Source organism: Pristiophorus japonicus, chromosome 13 (genome assembly GCF_044704955.1).
Source record: "Pristiophorus japonicus isolate sPriJap1 chromosome 13, sPriJap1.hap1, whole genome shotgun sequence".
Classification (NCBI taxonomy): domain Eukaryota; kingdom Metazoa; phylum Chordata; class Chondrichthyes; family Pristiophoridae; genus Pristiophorus; species Pristiophorus japonicus.
In genome coordinates, this window is record NC_091989.1 from 120,959,508 (window position 1) to 120,979,463 (window position 19,956).

The following is a 19,956-nucleotide window of genomic DNA, read 5'->3' on the forward strand; positions in this document are numbered from 1 at the left end:
CTGGAATATTCCCACTGAGACAGTAACCTACATCTGGAATATTCCCACTGAGACAGTAACCTACACCTGGAATATTCCCACTAAGACAGTAATCTACACCTGGAATATTCCCACTGAGGTAGAGATCAGTGGAACCCCATCAAAAACAGCACACATGGCTAAAAACGGTAGTTTATTCCATTTCTTTGGGATTTCTGCTGATCTTCCACTGAAGTTAAGACAGGAGATTGGGGAAAAATCTGCAGAAATACAGTGCCAGTGTCTCCAGGTTGGTGAACATGACTCCCTCTCCAAATCACCGTCCAGTGAACTCCGCTGGGAAAATGTGTGTGTGGATGACAGATGACTGTGCTCAGGTGTATGATTGAATAGCCTTCTGCTAGTCACACACAGGCTACTTGTACAATCGACCAGACAGTGCCCGGCACTCACTGAACCATACCCGGCACCCACTGAACTATTCCCAGCACCCACTGAACCATTCCCAGCATCCACTGAACCGTTCCCAGCACCCAATTCAGAAGAAGAAACATAGAAACATAGAAAATAGGTGCAGGAGTAGGCTATTCGGCCCTTCAAGCCTGCACCACCATTCAATGAGTTCATGGCTGAACATGCAACTTCAGTACCCCATTCCTGCTTTCTTGCCATACCCCTTGATCCCCCTAGTAGGAGGGGAAAATGGAGTGACACAATAGGCATTATTTGAACATTTTGACTACCAAGTTTAGATCCATGTACCAGGGTAACAACTCAATTTCTCTTCTTGAATATTTCCAAATTAGTTGATACTGCAATCAAGAATTATAGGTGCACATAAATAGCCTGATTAATGACAGTTTTTTTTGCTAATATTCACATCCAATATACCTGTATTTGATCACTCTGCTTCTCTTCCCATCCTTATTATGTGTACTGTCAATCTATCAGTGATCCAGTGTTGCTATGTCAACCCACCATGCAGATGGTCAGCCAATCACATGAGCTTCCACATAAGGCAGAGCAGTCACGCAAAGAAAATAAATGATAAGTAGCATCTAATGGTTATATATTAGAACTGCTAATCATTTCATTTTTGTAATTTTTTTCCTTATGCAGCATTGAAATGGTTTGTTTGTGTTAAATTTAAAGCCAAATTCCGAAAGGACTTTAAATATCATAAAAGAAAAAAAAATGCAGTTAGAAAAATGATGAGAATTAAATCATTGGTTGACGTTAAGAAATATCTAAAAAAAATATTTCATGTTGCAAAATGGTTTTATTTCTTTTCTCAAGCCACTTTTAAAGTTATATGAAGTGATACAGTTGCCACGCTTGATCTCTCCGAACAACAGTGGAATGTCCCTTTAACTCAGGGAGGAAGCTAACTAATGTTGCTCCTTTTAACTACACTAAAAAAAAGGGTTCTGTTTTGTGGTGTTTCACTGTCGTATCATAAAGGATGCAAATCTGGGCAAATTAAAATTAAAATAGATTGCCACTGCTCTGTCATGTGAGTATGTGCATCCAGCATTACCTTCCTTTTGTTTATGCTTCAGTGAGCTCCATGCACACAAAATACTACAGCTCTAATGCTAGTTTTCTTATACAATTGCACTGCATAAAATGAGAGCTGTTTTGCAAATTTGCAAACTGAGCCTGGCTATAGTTCAGAATAAGCCCTTTCTACAATTTTTCTCGTATGCCAAATGCTGTCATATTTCTTCATGACTTGTGGACCAGAGGTACATATTTAAGAATAACTTCAACTTCCTTTTCAAAAGCATAAGAGGTCCACATATAAGTAACTGTGTTCAAGCTTGCAGCTGACTGAAACTTGGCGGCGTGGTGAAGACGTACCTTTTGCAGCCAGCGATGTTCTGGAGAGGTTGAGGTACTTCAATCCTTTCGACAGCTTTTCAAACTGTTGACTGAGTGCTGACACCCCTATTGAAGACAGGGAAGACTGGTATTACAATAAATTATTGATCAATTTATCTTTGACTTCATTTTTTTCATTAACTTTTGATGTTCCCCTCCCCCTTTCACACACCTGCTTAGTGTAAGAGAGCAGAGAAGCAACCTGCTTCCAGGACCCTTCTCCATTTTGTTTCATACACTAATTGTAAGGAAGTCCACAATATGACTGCTCCTTCAGTGTTTTAGTCTTCCTCCCTTCCTTCAGTTTTTGGAAAGGTCTAGCCTGTGCTTGGTACTTCCCATGCCCTGGCTCAGAACTCACCTTGTGAGGACCATATGACCAACCCCTCACCTTATCAGTTGATGACACAGTACTTTGCTTCACCAACCTAGTCAGTTATTACATATATAATAAAAATTGCCGCGTCAATGAGTTAGAAACCGTCAGTTCACCTTTTTGGGCTTAGCTACTTTTCCTCCTATTTTAGTCCTCAGCTTTTTTTGTGATCAGCTGTGTGCCTGATACGTGCAGAAATCCCTCACCTTGTTAACTGAGTCAAGACTTGACACCTGATTTCTATAGAAATACTGCTGGAGTTCATCAACCATCTGAAGTTGTAATATTGCATTCAAGAGCAGAAGCATCATATTCCATTGATTAGCCCATTGTTCAAGCTGATGAGGACCATATTACAGCTCTAGGAGAGTCTGTTAACAACACAATATCATGATGATGATCATGATCATCCTTGAAAAAGTATTGCGACTCTTTCAGAAGTGTCTGGAACAGACCCTCCAATGTAGTCCCTTACAATACCATTTGACACATCATTGATGAGGATATTGAATAGGGTGGGTGATAGTGAACGATTTCACTCCTCTTTGGAGAGGGATAGGCTATATTTCATCTACCCTCATATTGATCTTGAAATTAGAGTGCCCATCCTGGATTTAGCCATGTACCATCATATTGTCCAGCTTTTTCATGAAGTATGTTGAAAGTCCGATTGAAATCAATGAAAACCATGCAAGTTGGTTTCCCCGAAGTCTTATGGTATTCCATGAACTTGTGTGAAGTCGCACACATTTTTCATGAGAATGAAATCCAGCTTTTTCTTTTTGATTACACTGCAAGCTTCCAACACACCCACAATGACCCAAAAGCTCATTTAAGAACCACAAATATCAATATGATCCTTCGGTAGTTGTTGCTCTCATTAGAATTTCCCTTCTTGTGGATAGAACTACAACTGTACTCTAAAGCAGAGTATGTCCTTTTTCTAATTTTGTACACTATAACAACCATGTTGTTCTGGATGAGGGTGCATGGTAGTGACCTAGGTTTGAGTTGGGCCTTGCATTGGACCAAAACTAGAAATAAAAAAAATTCTGACCAGTGCCAAAATAGTTCTATATAAACTTTACCGGTAAATAATAAATCAATGAAACGGAAGAGACCAAAATCTGATCTTTACCTCTGTCCTCCAGCTGGTTGTTGGATAGGTTTATCGTGTGAAGCACAGGGTGGCAATTCTCTTCCAGAGCCAGAGCTATTTTCTGTCCAGCGTCACTGAAACAGTATGACACTTACGTAACATACACACTGATTCATTGAAACTCACTCTAATGTACATTAACATACAAATCCGGGGCCTGTAGCCCTGAACAACACTGTTTCTTCAATTATTTAGGATAGAATGATGATGCCACACAACCAGAAATGAAAGTAAAGGACTTGTCCACAGCTACTGCTGGATCATAAAACATACAATTCTATGGAATAAAATAGAGCACAGGCAGAGTTGATTTATTCCAAGCAGTGAGATATGAAGATAGGCAGAGATATGTGTGTGTGTGGTGAATGATTAATTTGGTGCTGTACTAGTTCAATAATAGCCTGAACATTTGCTTTGTACTCAGTGTGGCTAACTAGAATTTATTACGTGACTTTAAAAAAAGTATTATCAGGCAATAATCTTCTTTTAAATGGGCATTGGAGACCAAACATAAGTGGATAATATGGCCCCAAGTTTCCACACGCAGCAAAACAGGCACCCTCTGAGCTGGGCGCCCGTTTTTCGCGCCGAAAACGGCGCCTGAAAAAAACGCGGTATTCTCGAGCGCCTTGCAGCTCGATGTCTGCTTGGCGCGGCGCGCAGGGGGCGGAGCCTGCCACTCGCGCCGATTTTGTAAGTAGGAGGGGGCGGGTACAATTTAAATGAGTTTTTTTGGTGCCGGCAACCCTGCGCGTGCGCGTTGGAGCGTTCGCGCACGCGCAGTCTGAAGTAAACATTGGCACTCGGCCATTTTAAAAGGTGCTGCAGAAAAAGTGAAAATTTGTTTATTGAACCCTTGCAAAGGCTTGTATTTTAATTTTCTTGATATTTCTGTGTGTGAGGGAGTGCATTCTGTAATTAAAGATAGACTGTGATAAACGGGACACATGCACTTGTTTGAGACTATTCAAATTCTTTGTAGCTGTTCAATTTTTAACATTTTTTAATAAAACCACATTGCCCTTCCATGATCAGCACTGAGGCTTCTTGCAGCTTTCTCCCTCCCGCTGCCGTCGGTCAGTCCCGACGGCAAACGGCTGCCTGAAGCACTGAGGCTTCTTGCAGGTTTCTCTCTCCACCTGCCGTCGGACGGTCCCGACGGCAAACCGCTGCCTGAAAGGCCTGCCTGAAGCACTTTCACACAGGTAGGAACATGGTTTATTTAATCTTTTCTTTGCTTATAAATTTTTATTCAGGTTGGATTTATTTGTATAATATTTGTATAAGTATAACTAAGGATTTATTGTAGAATTTAATGTCTTCCCTTCCCCCCCCCCCTCCCCACCACCTCATTCCCGACGCCTAATTTGTAACCTGCGCCTGATTTTGTAATGTGTAGACAAGGTTTTTTCAAGCGTACAAAAATCTTCACTTGCTCCATTCTAAGTTAGCTTGGAGTACGTTTTCACTGTGGAAACTTTCAAATCAGGCGTCAGTGGCCGGACACGCCCACTTTTGAAAAAAAATTCTGTTCAAAAGTGAAACTGTTCTACCTGACTAGAATTGCAGAAAACTTAAATGTGGAAAATTCCGATTTCTAAGATACTCCGTTCTCCACCAGTTGCTCCTAAAAATCAGGCGCAAATCATGTGGAAACTTGGGGCCTATATGTTTACTGACTAGTGATAAAGTGGAAAAAATACATACATTTTAGTGGTAAGATTGCCCTGGTAAATTCAAGTACAGACATTGCATTATTGCACAAATATATTGTTCAAATGAATATGTGATAAATGTAGCCCAATTTTGGCTATTAGTCAATGTGCTTTTATAATGTGAAAAGAAAGAACTTGCATTTATGCATCGACCTTCACAACCTCAGGATGTCCTAATGTCCTTTCACAGCCAGTGAAGTATTTTGAAGTATAGTCACTTTTATGGTCTAGCGGTACACAGCAGCCTATATGCGCACAGTAAGGTCCCACAAACAACAATGAGATAAATGACTAGCTAATCTTTTTGGTAATGTTGGTTAAGGAATGTATATCTAATTCAAGGTACAGCAATAACCAACTTCTCATAAATTGACTCATTTTAATTGTTTTAATCAATTGTGAAGCAAAAATATGTTCCACGATTAACAGGTTTTAATATGAAATGAAATTTTTTAGCATTGGAGGGAGTGGGCGGAGATCCTTTTGGGAAATGTGCACATTGGCGCACAGCACTGGGAGTGATGTTTTCTAACAAGCTTTGCATTCACTGCACTTGGACTCCATTTGTTTTCTTTTTAATTACACTATAAGCTGATCATAGAAGTACCTGTTGATATCCAGTGGTAGAATAATGGCTGTAAACAGAAGTAAAAGGATATGCAGAAGGTTTCACATTCTCCAATTGGTCAGCCAAGTCTGACATGGGTATACCACCAAAGCCCTATTCATTTCTTTCACAGTTTTCCAATTCTCTTCATGAGCACCACACTTTATGAAGCATGTGAAGGCTTTGGAGAGGGTACAGAAGACATTTATTAGAATAGTTCCAGGAATGAGGAACTACAGTTGCGTGGATAGACTAGAGAAGCTGGGGTTGTTCCCCTTGGAACAGAGAAGACTAAGAGGAGAATTGATAGAGTTGTTTAAAATCATGAAGGGTTTAAATAGAGTAACTAAAGAGAAACCGTTTCCAATGGCTGAAGAGTCGATAATGAGAGGGATTTAAGGGGATTGGCAAAGAACCAGCGGCGACATAAGGAAAAACTTTTTTGGGCAACAAGTGGTTAGGATTTGGAATGCTAGAGTGGTGAATGCAGATTTAATAGTACCCTTCAAAGGGGAATAAATGCTTGAAGAAGAAAAAATTGTAGGGATATGGAGAAAGAGCGGGGGAGTAGAACTAACTGGATTGCTGCGAATGGCCTCCTTCTGTGCTGTACTATTTTATGATTCTCACATGTGAAATCACTGAGGGTATTTCATGTTCCACATCACCTAGTCTGCTGCAATTGGTGTGGGAATAGTTTTGTTAAGACGAAATGTTTTTCACATTTAGATTTAAGTGATTATTACAAGTTTGGGTGATACTTTAATACTCCTTATTGCAGTGTCTAAACTGCCTTTAACCTCTCTCCAAGCACAGTTGGTTTCCTTTTTGAAAAAATTATAAAGTATTAAATTCAAAAAGAAATCACTATGTTTTTCCCCTTGAGTCACAAAACTAATACAAATATTTAATTCGATGACCTGTGAATAGAAATAAGTTGAACATGTCACCACATTTGCCATCAGCTCCCATAAAAGAAATAGTCCCCCTGTGGTTTAGTCCAGCACACCATACCTGGTTTAACACAACCTGCACCAGAATACTCAGGGGCAGAAAGATACTTCAGTTGTGATGTTACCACATAGTGTGATAAGTTCCGAGTCCTACAATGGCCTGGCATTTCACTATTTAAAAGAATTTCTCCCAACAGCTGATGTATGAACAGCATTGCCGATCTAAACCACAGTTTGAATTACAGCTATGCAAAGAATATTTTATTTGTATAAGACAATATTAATATTTTCAACAAATTACTAAGTTAAATTAATTTTATTCCAAGTTAAAATCAGGAAATTGATGAATCTGTAAAGGCACAACAGAATGGTGAGTTTTTTTAAAGGAGTAAACAGACTGTTCCATCACAACTTGAACTAGAGCATTCCCAACATTTATAGGTTTTTAACAAAAGCAACTGGGGCTACACTAATGGTTCAGCTGGTTAAAACAGTGAGTAACTGAACCATTAAGATCACAAAGGTCTCAGGTTTAAACCCTTCAGGCAAATCAGCTACGATTCCCACTCATCATTATCCACCGACTTCTGCCAGAGTGAGCACATGCGAACGTTAGGTGAGGAAAGCATCTGGTTCAGCTGTCGAATAACCTGCCAGCACTTAGGCCACAATCTCGCCAACTGTGGCAAGACCAGGACGGCCGGGGTCGTGGCGGGTCGCAAAGCCGCTCCTCGCTCCAGCCGGTACTGTGTGAAGAATCTCCCGTTGGTGGGGCTTGTTAAGCCCACCCTATGAGGCTCCCGGCTAATTAAAAGGAAGCGGGCCTGATGACGTCATGGCCACATTGATTTTGACAGTTGTTCTGTCAGTGTTCTACAAGCGCTGACAAGCACTACACAAAGGTGCATGGCTGCACCCAGGCTCTCTCATGTCTCCCTCCAGATGCTTATGGAGGGAGACACAGCACACATGGAGGTTCTCTTCCCTTCCAAAGGGCAGAAGAGTCCTCCCCACGACACCAACGCAGCCTGGTTGCACATTGCACAGGAGGGCACAAGCAGGGATGTCGTCAGGAGGAGCTGGCGCAAACCTTTTAATGATCTCAGTAGATCATGAAACATTACTGCAAAGCCACACTCAACCTCATCCTGCTGTGCCACTCATCACATCCTCATCACTCTGCCTTCCCTACCCTACTCCTGCACATCCTTACCCACACCAACTGACCTTACACCTCCACCCATCCCTCACTCTCTTTCTACATTACCAGATCCTCATCTCACTAGCCACACCTCATGTTCACCATCATCCTTGACCAATCATACCAACTAACACAGCACATGGGTAGGCACTTGGGTCTTTTAGCCAATGTTCTTGTAGAGTTTCTGCTAATGTGTTTTCAAACATTGAAATCTTTATTTTGAACATTGTGTTCTTGGACAGATTTGTGTGAACCTTTGGAAGTGGCTTAGTGAGTTGTAGTGAATGATGAGACATAAGGGTATCCCCGCAATGGTGATGAGTGTGAAAGGAATGGCTTGGACGTTGTAGGGATGCTTTATGGTGCTGGTGTGGGCTAATCGTGGTGGGATTCTGAGGACCAAGGTGAGATTTTCTCAAGGGCACTGATGTGCTGGAATAGATGGCAACTGAAGTTGAGATGACAGAAGCGATCTGTCAATGGTGAGAGAGGTTGCTCCAAAGAGGTGACAGTGGATAGAGAGTTCACTGCAGACACTTAGAACTGTATCCAGCTCAAAGGTACCTTCCAAATCCTGAAGGCTTCAGCCTCTGAGATTGGAAAGTGAACAGCTGTGAAATGGTAGCTTTTATACCACATTTTCAGCTGTCAACTAGTCAAAGCAAAGGAGAATCACTTACCTGACGTGAAGGCCGAGCGATAGAAAGCTGCTGAAAAACTTGGAAAATACCTGGTAAAATTATTTTTAAATATCTCTAAACTACATCTTAATGATCTCAATTGGCTGGCCCGTTGCTTGGTGTCGGGTCTGTGAACCGCAGTCAGACCCATCACTTTGGATTCTGATAAGGAGGCGGGTTCAGAGCGGGATCCAGCCCCGCTGTCAATCTCGGCCATTTTGATAGTGGGCCCACCTCCAAACCCGCTTTAGCAGGGCTGGTAAGATTCCAGCTTTATTGTCTAGGCTCACACATAATGGGATAATGAGGGAATGGATAGCACTTCAAACCCATGGAACTGCGCCCCAGCAAGTAGGGAGAAAATTGCTAGATAAAAGGAAGGAGGAAAAATGCATAACTGAATGTTAACATAATGGAAACACCATCAAAATCAATAATTTACTTACAACTTCATTCCAGCATTTTCTAAAACCAGCTCCTCCAATTTAGTGGACCAACTGATCACATAGAGAACCTGCTCTATCACATCGGGGCTCTGGCGGTGACAAGGAATATTACAAAGCATCATTTGCGTGCCATCAGGTAGATTCCGTCATAAAAAATGTCCCTATTCAAGCTTATCTTTCATCACCATCTTGAGTATCGCCTGTACTTAGGTTTGTCAACTTGCCAATTTTCCACCAGCCCAGGTGAATTTTTGAAATCAACACTAGTTACTGTTGTCCAAAGAAAGTAATGACAATGGCTAGAACTGTATTTCCCATAAACTTCTCTCTTCTACAGGAAATAGGTCAAAAACCTGACCCGACACCCGCTCCCATCACCCCCCCCCCCCCGCCCCTGGACCGGACCCGACACCCGCTCCCACCCCCCCTCCCCCGCCCCCAGACCGGACCCGACACCCACTCCCCCCCCCCTCCCCCGGACCGGACCCGACCTGACCTTCCTCCCCCCGACTTGACCTCCCTCTCCCTCCCTCCCTCCCTCCCTCCCTCCCCCCGGCCCGAACCGAAAAGACCTCCCTCCCACCACCCCCCCGACCCGACCCAAAGTCACCTACCTGTAAATCTGGTGCTGGGGACGGGCCCTGCCCGAAGTCTCGGGCCCGGCCCGTTCAGCCTCCCTCCCCCTTCTCCTTCCCCCCACCCCCCCAATCTCCTTCCCCCCCACCCCCCCCAATCTCCTTCCCCCCCCAATCTCCTTCCCCCCCAATTACACCCCCAATCTCCTTCTCCCCCCATCTCTTTTCCCCCCATCTCCTTTCTCCCCTTTATCCCCTTCTCCCCCCTCCCCCCTTCTCCCCCTCCCCCCTTCTCCCCCTCCCCCCCTCCCCCTTCTCCCCCATCCCTCCCCCTTCTCCCCCATCCCTCCCCCTTCTCCCCCTTCCCTCCCCCTTCCCTCCCTCTGCTCCCCCCCTCTCTCCCTCTACCCCCCTCCTCCCCCTCCCCTCGCTGTCAGAAACACAGACACTGACAGACAGAGAATGAGAGACACACAGACAGACAGAGAGATAGAGAACTGACAGAGACACACTGAGGGGGGCATCCTAGCATGCTGTTGGAGGGCTCCCGGTGCTGCAGTCGGTAAGTAGAAAATGTTTTATCTATTGATTTAAAAAAAAAATTATTTCTTATTAATTTTTTTTGATTGATTTATTGGTTGATTTATTGATGTATTTATCATTTATTATTGATGATGGCTCTTTATTTGTAAAACTGAAGTGTTTAATGTTTGTAAACTTCCCTTTAAACACCCCCCCCCCTCCCACCATTCCCTACGCCTGATTTGTAACCTACACCTGATTTTCTAAAGTGTAGACAAAGTTTTTTCGACCGTACAAAAATCTTCACTTACTCCATTCTAAGTTAGTTTGGAGTAAGTTTTCACTGACGAAACTTTGAAAACAGGAGTAAGTGGCCGGACATGCCCCCTTTTGAAAAAAAAAATCTGTTCCAAAATGAAATTGTTCTAGCTAACTAGAACTGGAGCAAACTAAATGACGAGAATTCCGATTTCTAAGATACTCCGTTCTACACTAGTTGCTCCTAAAAATCAGGAGCAAATCATGTGGAAACTTGGGGCTGTTATGTCTTCAATTACTCATATCCTTATCCCAAATTATAATTTTCTGAAAGAAATCTATCTAATTTGCATTTGAATGAATCAGTGCTATCTGCTTGCACCATCTCCCTCTCTCGTGTTCCCTGCTCACTCACGTTCCCAATTCACTCTGCTGTACACTTGCAGGTATTCCCTCTAATAAATACCTTTTAGACACAAAACCAGTTTCAGACACAACCGTGATGGCTGGTCAGTCAGCCCCGAGCCACACAGTATCTAATTAACACCTGGCCAGTGATTTACTTACAGTTAACTGCTAACTGACTTTCGGTTTAAGTTATAAAAAAGCTAAAGTTAAATTTTAGTTTGATAAAAACACAATTTATGTACTACTTGCGCATTATTTACCACTGGATTCCCACTCACAGCAAATTCCTTTTTTAAAGTCCTCATTCACTCTGTTATGCTCTGCGCTTGAGCTGTCTTCACTGTATAACTGCCAGTTCCGACTTGCAGTAAGTCTCCATACTAGTCTAAGTGAACTTTAAATAGTCTGAGCAATGGCTCTCCAGTATTTAGCCTCATGTTATTATCATCATATGCAGTCACTCGAAACGAGGATGACTCGCTTCCACGCCAAAAAAGGATGAGTTCACAGGTATTTCAATGAAGGACCTCATATTCCAGATCCCGAACTACATCCTGAGGGGTGGATGATGTCTGTGCCTTGATTTTTTTTAACGTGGGGTGGTCGTTGCACACCAGCCACCACACGGGCTTGACAGAGCTAGGTCTTGGTCCAGTGGCAAAGATTAACCAAGACGACTGGAAACCAGTGTGGGCTGGCCCGTGCTGCCCCTGGGCCCTCGCCTCTTCTGGGCCCCGAACTCATGCCTCTCCTGGGCCCCGATCACGTCTCTCTACAGTCTCTCGCCGCTCCTTCGCCCTGACCTCGCCGCTCCTGCTGTGTCTGTCCACGCTCCAATCAGTGACCTGGACCTTGATGACGTCCCTCTTCCCTGTCGTCGCCCTCCTGTATCAGTTCGCGCTGTACCTTGTAGTGTATGCTGCCACGCTGCCAATGGCCGCCACTCGCCACTCCTTTTATGGCCCCGACCTGCCACTGATGGTCCCTCGCAGGTCGGGGCCACATGTATGGAGCCACATGTATGGAGACTTGAATGTCATGTAAACAGTTAGATTGACATCGACAAGCTGTCCATCATATGAATCAATCATAATCACAATGACTAACCATTTACCACATGATTTACTCAGTAGGACTCAGGGTTAAATCCCCGTTCATAAATGAATACACGCAGGAGGCCCTAGACCTTAGTTTTATAACTTTAAAAAACTGCAAGTCAGTTAGCAGCCAACTAAAAGTAAATCACTGGCCTAGTGTTAATGAGATATTGTGCTTCAGTGCTAGAATTTATATGTACTGCCACTCTGCCTCCTTTCATCCACTTCCACTCAAACCAAAAGTATTCAAAGTAAAGCGAGTTTTGCCCAGACACATCTTTAATGAAGTTGTCTGGTTCACCTGATCTGACTGGTAATATTAAGTGAACATTACCTCTTAAAACATTTGACTGTTAGTCGACTGCTGATTCATTAGTTTTACCAATTTCAAATGAGAATTTAGTTCTTAAAAATCTCACTCTCCAACTTCCTTCAACGCAAGGTTTAAATTGATACAAGTGGGAATTTTCTGCAGAACCTGTTCCACCTCTGATGCAGTTATAAATGTGAACTAGTGTGGAATAATGCTTGCTGCACATTTGGATTTGCAATGTGAACCACATAGTTTTGGGAATATCTCTGGATTACTTTGTTTTTAGTCAGATCTCTTCTGCCACCTGCAAACAGCACTAAAATTCTTTTACTGTATTTCTTTATGTTAGAGTACAAATGTAACTTCTCAAATTACGTTGGATATTAGGCAAACAGAAGATATCAGGGCAGCATGGACCAGTCTGCTACAAGGGGCTTGCTCCCCATTATTAAAGTGTTTATATTACATTTTGTAGTATGAATAATCAACTAAATTTAGCATTAAGACGTCAACCAAATATCAGATTATTTCCTTCACTGCAATCAAATATTGGGTCACACATAGGAAATAATTTGGAGAAAAACAGTCTTTGTAATTAGCTGTTGTTAATTTGGATTTAAAGCTGCTAATTACCAGGCTGTAGACATGATTGCAACTGCTTTCTACACTCTACAGTGTTGCTACCCAGAGTTTTTGCTGGACTGATTCTTGGTGTAATACATTTAATTTGTTCCAATAGGACTTACCAGCCGTAAATCCTTGGAGAAAAGCTTTGTAAACCACTGGTTAAATGCCAAGGTTGCCACACTCAATGCCACATCTCTGTTAGACAGAAAAGGAATTAACGTTTGATCAAATGAATAAACATCATGAAGCATATTTAGAAAAGTTTAATGGATTAACTCATTTCAGAGGATGATTTTTTTAAATTACAATCTTTTTGAATGTAATTTTGTCAGTATTCACATGTTTCTCTCCCCAGAGTGAAGATATAAAAATGGTTGAATGCAAAAATGGAAACAGCTTGGGGGATTTCTGTCAAGGTTTTCTTTCCTTTTGCTGTTTCTGGTCTCTCTACGCCATACAACAGGTACTTGTGGTGGCTTCTAGGAGTGGCCTAGGGTCACTCTTCCTCTGGTTTTAATTCCCTCCCTCTAGAGAATGGCCTGTGGTCTTTATACAGTCTCCTCCATCATAAGGTCAGGTGTGGGGCTATTCGCTGATGATTCCACAGTGTTCAACTCCATTCACAACTCCTCCAATGTTGAAGCCACACAGGCCAGCCTACAGAAGGGCCTGGATAACATACAGGCTTAGGTTGGTCAGTGGCAGGTAACATTCACATCATGTAAGAGCCAGTTAATGACCATCACAAACCAGAGAAAGTCTAGCCATGATGGCATTCTCTGTGAAGGCTCACACATAAGGAATGCCCACTGGAGGTTAGCCAGCTTCAGTAGAACTATAACATCAACAAGAGTACCTTCAGGAAAAAATGGGGAGAAATGAATAATATTCAGATAACTGTCAGTAACAGGAACTATGTTTTTTGTCCACCTTTCATATTGGCTAATATCCTCCGTTTTAAATTATTTTTCCTTCCAATGTTAGTCACCACCCAACTATGGACTATGTGTTTTTCCCTTACTACAGGGCCTTGCCGAGTGTCCACCTAAAGTCAATGGAACGGAATATCGGGTGGGGCGTATAACGGGAGGCTGATGCAACACCACCTGTTTTACAGTACCACCAAAGATAAATTTCTATTTCTATTGCACCTATTGAGAGAAACTTTACTTTTAATTTTAGCTCACCTAAGTGATGTGAAAGGAAGAGTTGGCCTTAACTTACCGAGTGTCCAAATGGCTGAAGTCTAGCAGGTTAAACTCGCGGGTGTTCTGGCTGTGGTAGATGGTGTCTACATCCTCGGGGGAGAAAAAGAGAGAATCCAGCTGACTGGTCACGTTTGAACTGCATCACAAACTGCTGGTAATTAAACACATTGGCTACAAGAGAATTTACTTTTCTCACGGTCATGTAGAGGACACCTGGGCCAGAGAGATAAACTAGGAAATTATAGGCATATTAGTCTAATGTCAGTTGTGGGGAAGATACTAGAATCTGTTATTAGGGACAAATATTAGTCATGTCCATCAAACCTAGTTGAATTTTTTGAGGAAGCAAATAAAATGGTATATAAGGGAGTGTCTGTCGATGTTATTTATATGGACTTCCAGAAGTTTTTCAACAAGGTTCCACGCAAGAGACTTAACAAAAATGAAAGCGCTTGGAATTGGAGACAAGCCATTGGCTTAGATAGGGAATTGGATAGGAGGTTGTAAATAAAGAATAGCGAATATGTACTCAAATTGGCAGGGTGTGACTAGTGGTGTTCCCAGGGATCTGTACTCGGGCCACAGCTATTCACTATATTTATAAATGTCTTGGATGAAGGAATAGAGAGTTGTATATCTAAGTTTGCTGATGACGCTATGTTAGGTAAATAGTGTAGATGGGAGCAGAAAGTTGCAAAGGGACATTGTTAGATTAAGTGAGTGGACAAAACTGTGGCAGGTGGAGTTCAATGTGGGAAAGTATGAGGTCATCCACTTTGGACCCAAGAAAGATAGATCAGAGAATCTTCTAAATGGCGGCAAGCTAGGAATTGTGGAGGAGCAGAGAGATTTAGGGGTCCAAAAATTACTAAAAGCTAGTGGACAGGTACAAAAAAACATTTAAAAGGCAAATGAAATGTTGGCTTTTATCTCACGAAGGCTGGAATACAAATGGGTGGAAGTTATGTTACAGTTGTACAGAGCCCTGGTTAAACCCTATCTGGGGTACAGTATTTAGCTCTAAGTACTGCACTTTGGCCTTGGAGTGGGTGCAGCACAGATTCACCAGAATAATACTGGGGTTAAAAGGGTTAATTTATGAGAACAGGTTGCAAAGACTAGGCTTGCATTCCCTTGAATATAGAAGATTAAGAAGTGATCTAATTGAAGAGTTTAAGATGATTAATGGAGTTTCCTCTGGTGGGAGAGTCCAGATTAAGGGGGCAGAACTAAAATTAGAGCTAGGCTGTTCAGGGGTGATGTTAGAAAGTACTTCACATGAAGGGTAGTGCAAATCTGGAACTCTCTCCCCCAAAAAACTGTTGAGGATTGGTCAATTGAAAATTTCAAAACTGAGATTGATAGATTTTTGTTAGACAAGAGTAATAAGAGTTATGGAATCAAGGCAGGTGGATGGCAATAAGATACAGATCAGCCATCCACCTGCCCACTGAATGGCCTACTCCTGCTCCTATGCTCCTCACAGAGCTGTCAAACTGACAATTTATTCCATCACCCACAGAGCATTTCCAAATTTGACTTGAGGCAGTGTGGATACTCATCTCAGTGCGATAGAGAGTGAAGTAACGTGTTGAATGACAAGAATATACTTACATATTTGTTGCTGTAGAAGGTCTTTTTTGTGAATCAATTAACTATCGACAATAACCCCAAATTGGCTGAGTCAGCCAATTTCAGTTAAAGCACTACAATTGGCCTCTCACCCCTAGCCTATGAAGGGAGGGGGGGAGGGGAATCACAGCCAGAATTCTCACTCCTCACTGTTATCCAGTGAACCCCGCTGAAAAGTGGGGATGTTGGGTGATAATAGATTTGGGCTCATTTGTTATACCCCTGTGATCAAATAGCCAGATGGCACTCATTGTCTAGGCTCACACGTTAAAAAAGGCCACTGGAGAGTAACCAGCATGTGTGGAACTGTAACATCAACAAGAGCTACTTGAGGAGAAAATGGTGGGAATTAATAATATTCAGATAACTGTCAGTTGCAGGAAATAAATAATTTCTACACCTTTCATATTGGCCAATATTAATATTTTTAATTATTTGTCCTTCCAAATTTTAGCCACCTTTGACTATGGACTATGTACTGCAAAGCCTTGTCCAGTGCCCATCTGTACCAGGCTACAAGGAGTGATGTGGAAGAGCAGTCTAGTTCGTTCACTCTCCAAATTTCCCAACTTTCTTGTTCTGCAACACTTTTCCTGTTGGTCTGATGGTACAAGACATTGTAAGACATTGTCATGGGCAGCGAATAACATCACCTGGAAGTTCCCCTCCAAATTACACACCGTCCTGACTTGGAAATATATCGCCGTTCCTTCACCGTCACTGGGTCAAAATCCTGGAACTCCCTCCTTAACAGCACTGTGAGAGTACCTTCACCACGCAGACTGCAGCAATTTAAGAAGCCGGTTCACCACCACCTTCTCAAGGGCAATTAGGGATGGGCAATAAATGCCGGCCGTGCCAGCGATGACCACGTCCCAGGAATGAATAAAAGAAGTCATATGCTGTACCATTGGTGATGCAGTGCTTCTATGTGTATGTGCCAGCCTTTACATCATCATCATTCTCCTCACTTCCTTCACAACATGACTGCTGCATATTTTGCATTCATTTATATAACTCCAGCTAGTTATTTTGTATACACTTGTGCGCAATGTAGACATACCCACTGGATCTCTTCCTTGAAGGGGAACCCATTGTAATCGCACAATGCAGCATAAGTCTCTGAATAGCCACCTGCAATTTAAAATAGAAACATGAGACTTGCTAGCTAGTCTGCTGTGCAGCACATCAAAGCCATTTGAATGGACAGTGATTCATACCCCTGTTCCTCCAAGCTGCTGATCTTGATTTTGTCAGTGCAGCAGTCATTGGGGCAAAGTTACTGAGCTGGCTGGAGGTAGGAATCCTTCCAGGTAATAGCTGGGCCATGAAAATGGGACAGTTAGAGCTGACTGGAGACAGCGAGAAAGACCGTACTCCCTCCCACCTCACACACTTGTCGTGGTGACACGCTGATCTCAGCTGGGTTAGCAGAAGCAACACCCAGGCATGGCAAGGTACTGAGCTCAATACAAGCTGGGAAAAGTTTCTTTCCAGTCTCATAGTGAAAGGCTGGAGCCCATCAGCATTTATTAGGGCAAAGTAACATGCCAAAGAATAAAAACTGGAGAGGTAGGGACTGACCTTTTCCATTACAGTAATTTCCAGTACCCTCAGAGTGGAGCTGGTATTGATTGGAAAGTGGGCTTGAAACATAGAAAATAGGTGCAGGAGTAGGTCACTCAGCCCTTCGAGCCTGCACCACCATTCAATAAGATCATGGCTGATCATTCACCTCAGTACCCCTTTCCTGCTTTCTCTCCATACCCCTTAATCCCTTTAGCCGAAAGGGCCATATCTAACTCCCGCTTGAATATATCCAACGATATAATGACTCTCCAGTGTAGAAATAAAACCCACATCTAATGTAATTAGATCACCTCCAGTATGTTAAAAGAACTTATTGCTTAGTTCCGTTAGATTCTGAAAATGTGCACTTTTGCAATGGAGATTGTCAAGAATACAGAGTCACATACTCATGCTGATGACCTCTTTACTCCTCAGTTTTTTCCAGTTACGGAGGCACAATCGAGGCCTAACACAAATTGAAGCAATTTTATCCCCACCTCTTCTGTGAAGATATTCACAGCAAATCACATTAGAAAGATTTTTTTTTGAACAGATGTGCATTTTCAAGTCTTTATATCAATAAAATATAATTATAATGTGCTGCACCTTTAACAGCTGGTTTAGGTACTGGCCCTTGCCCTAAGCCTCTCGAGACACAAATACAAAACAAGTGAAGGCTGACTCTTTTCTTGCAATTCAAAAGACAACCTTGACTTTTACGAGACACCTTCCTGTGTTCTTCAGGACACTCCCAAGTGCTGCACTCAGTGCTAGTCAATCTACCAGATTATTTCTTCTAAATTTTCATAATTTAATCAGTTATGTGAATCTTTTGGGCTTACACTACGGATATCAGAGATGTTGGCTCCGCAACACAGTGGCTCATTTACATACCACATGGCCCCTGATTAGAGTCGGTCTGTTCTTCCAGTGCTGTTGTGATTTTTTTGATTCTCTCTTGTAACTCAGGGGAATTTTTCTTGAGTAGCTTTCTAAGAAAATGAATTAAAAATGAAGTGATTCATTGTTACAGTTAAGATTAACACTCAATCTCATAATTGGTTGCCTTAAAATAAGTAATTGTTCTCTGAGTTTAATCTTCTGTCAGATATTGTACATCAACTATTATACATAGAACAGCAGATGATTACAGTGCTGTAATTTAATCAAGATGTTCTCCTACACCGTGAAAGCAAAGTGCAAGCAGTTTGTAAAAGTAATTTGAACCTTTAGATTACAGACCTTTAATGAATTAGTGTTCCATTTTCTCTCCTCTCCATAAGGTGCTGACTTTCATGCTGGGTTATAGTTCGCCATGTGTTGGAAGCCCTTCAATATCCTTACCCAAATGACCATTCTTCAGGATAGATGTTTACTGGCACCATTGGGCAGAAACAAGGCAAGAACACCCCTGTTGGGGGGCAAAGCTTACCTCAAGTTTTTGCTCTCAATCCAGCTGACAGCCCCTGTTATGGGACGTTATCGACCCCATGGAATTTTACAAACTGTTTTGAACTGGCGTGATCTGCTGTTTGACTCTAGTTCTCAGCTGGGAGATAGGGGCAAGAGAGTGGTCAGGAATAAGCAAAGTAAAATAATTTGTTTGAGGACCCAGTGTTATTTGTACAATACAATTTACACCGATTCTGCCCCATCAGGGCAGTGGAGTACAATTGTGGATTATACTACCTAAAGGATAGTACAACTCTAAAATATTTTAAGCTAGAGTCACATGAAACACCAGGGCACAATGAAAGTGAAGACCATTTCATGCCACATGTCAGGCACCCCAGGAAATCATCTCTCCGTTCCAAATTTTTAAAAAGACACAAATATAATTAGCAGTTAGAATGCAGCCAGGCCCCTAAACTCACTGATTCTTCCTCTTGAATGCATTATGGTACCCATGACAACATGCACAGGCAATATTAATCAAGCAAAATGAAGCCATTGGCTAATTTATACCAGTATCGGGCAAAATATGATTCCTGGTAGGATAAACAATTAAATAAGGGCATCATGCGAACCATGGGGGTGGAGGGGGGGTTGGAGGGAGTGGGGGGGGGAGGTCGTCCTGGCTGCCTGCTTCTCTTCTGCGGTCTTGTCCATGCCCGGGTTGGTCTGGAGAGATTGCATGTGATGTTTTAGGGCTTTTGTGACCAGTGGATGCCACAGGGAATAGAGTGTCTAATAGTCATACATAATTACATTATGATTTCTTTTTAGAAGTTTCCTTTAGAGTCTAATGAAATTGGACTTTATATTTCAATTCTCATATTAGCTGTGCCTCCTTAATACGAAGGGCCATGTGCACATTTGTTTCTCTGTTGATGACACTGGGGCAAACCAATGTCATCTTTACGGGTCAATTAAAAAGAGGCAACTGAAGCCTTCTCTTGAAACTCCATGTTTAAATAACAAGGTGAATGAAATCATCAGACAAGGTTAAACTGCAAAATAACAATCAGCCAATCAGCTGTCTCATACTGAGCAACAGTAATGAGTTGCCCAAAGTACTCAGATGCTACTGAGGAGGCAGCGAAAAGTTATTGCTCAGATCTCTGGAGAAGAAGCAAAGCAAAAAAAAAAAATCACTATATACAATGTAAACACTGCCAATGCATCAATGTATTGGACCGGGTATGGGTACTGTATAGGGAACACTGGTTAATTTGATGCACACAGTGGTCTGATAAAGGATCATCGAAACCAAGTGCATGCAGCTTTCAAGATAGGTTAATGAGCCCCAT

The 19,956-nt window shown here is 42.3% G+C and overlaps 1 protein-coding gene across 1 annotated transcript in view; it reads right to left on the reverse strand.

Annotated features, from left to right (window-relative positions):
* carmil2 (capping protein regulator and myosin 1 linker 2) overlaps positions 1–19,956 on the reverse strand; it is a 119,528-nt gene that overhangs the window by 96,146 nt on the left and 3,426 nt on the right. Inside the window, exons 2-8 of the mRNA XM_070896921.1 lie at positions 18,101–18,198; positions 16,701–16,771; positions 14,022–14,095; positions 12,917–12,992; positions 8,998–9,086; positions 3,375–3,469; positions 1,840–1,926 (exon numbers count right to left, since the gene is read on the reverse strand). Coding sequence (XP_070753022.1) covers positions 1,840–1,926; positions 3,375–3,469; positions 8,998–9,086; positions 12,917–12,992; positions 14,022–14,095; positions 16,701–16,771; positions 18,101–18,198 — 590 coding nt within the window. The remainder of the gene's footprint in view (positions 1–1,839; positions 1,927–3,374; positions 3,470–8,997; positions 9,087–12,916; positions 12,993–14,021; positions 14,096–16,700; positions 16,772–18,100; positions 18,199–19,956) is intronic.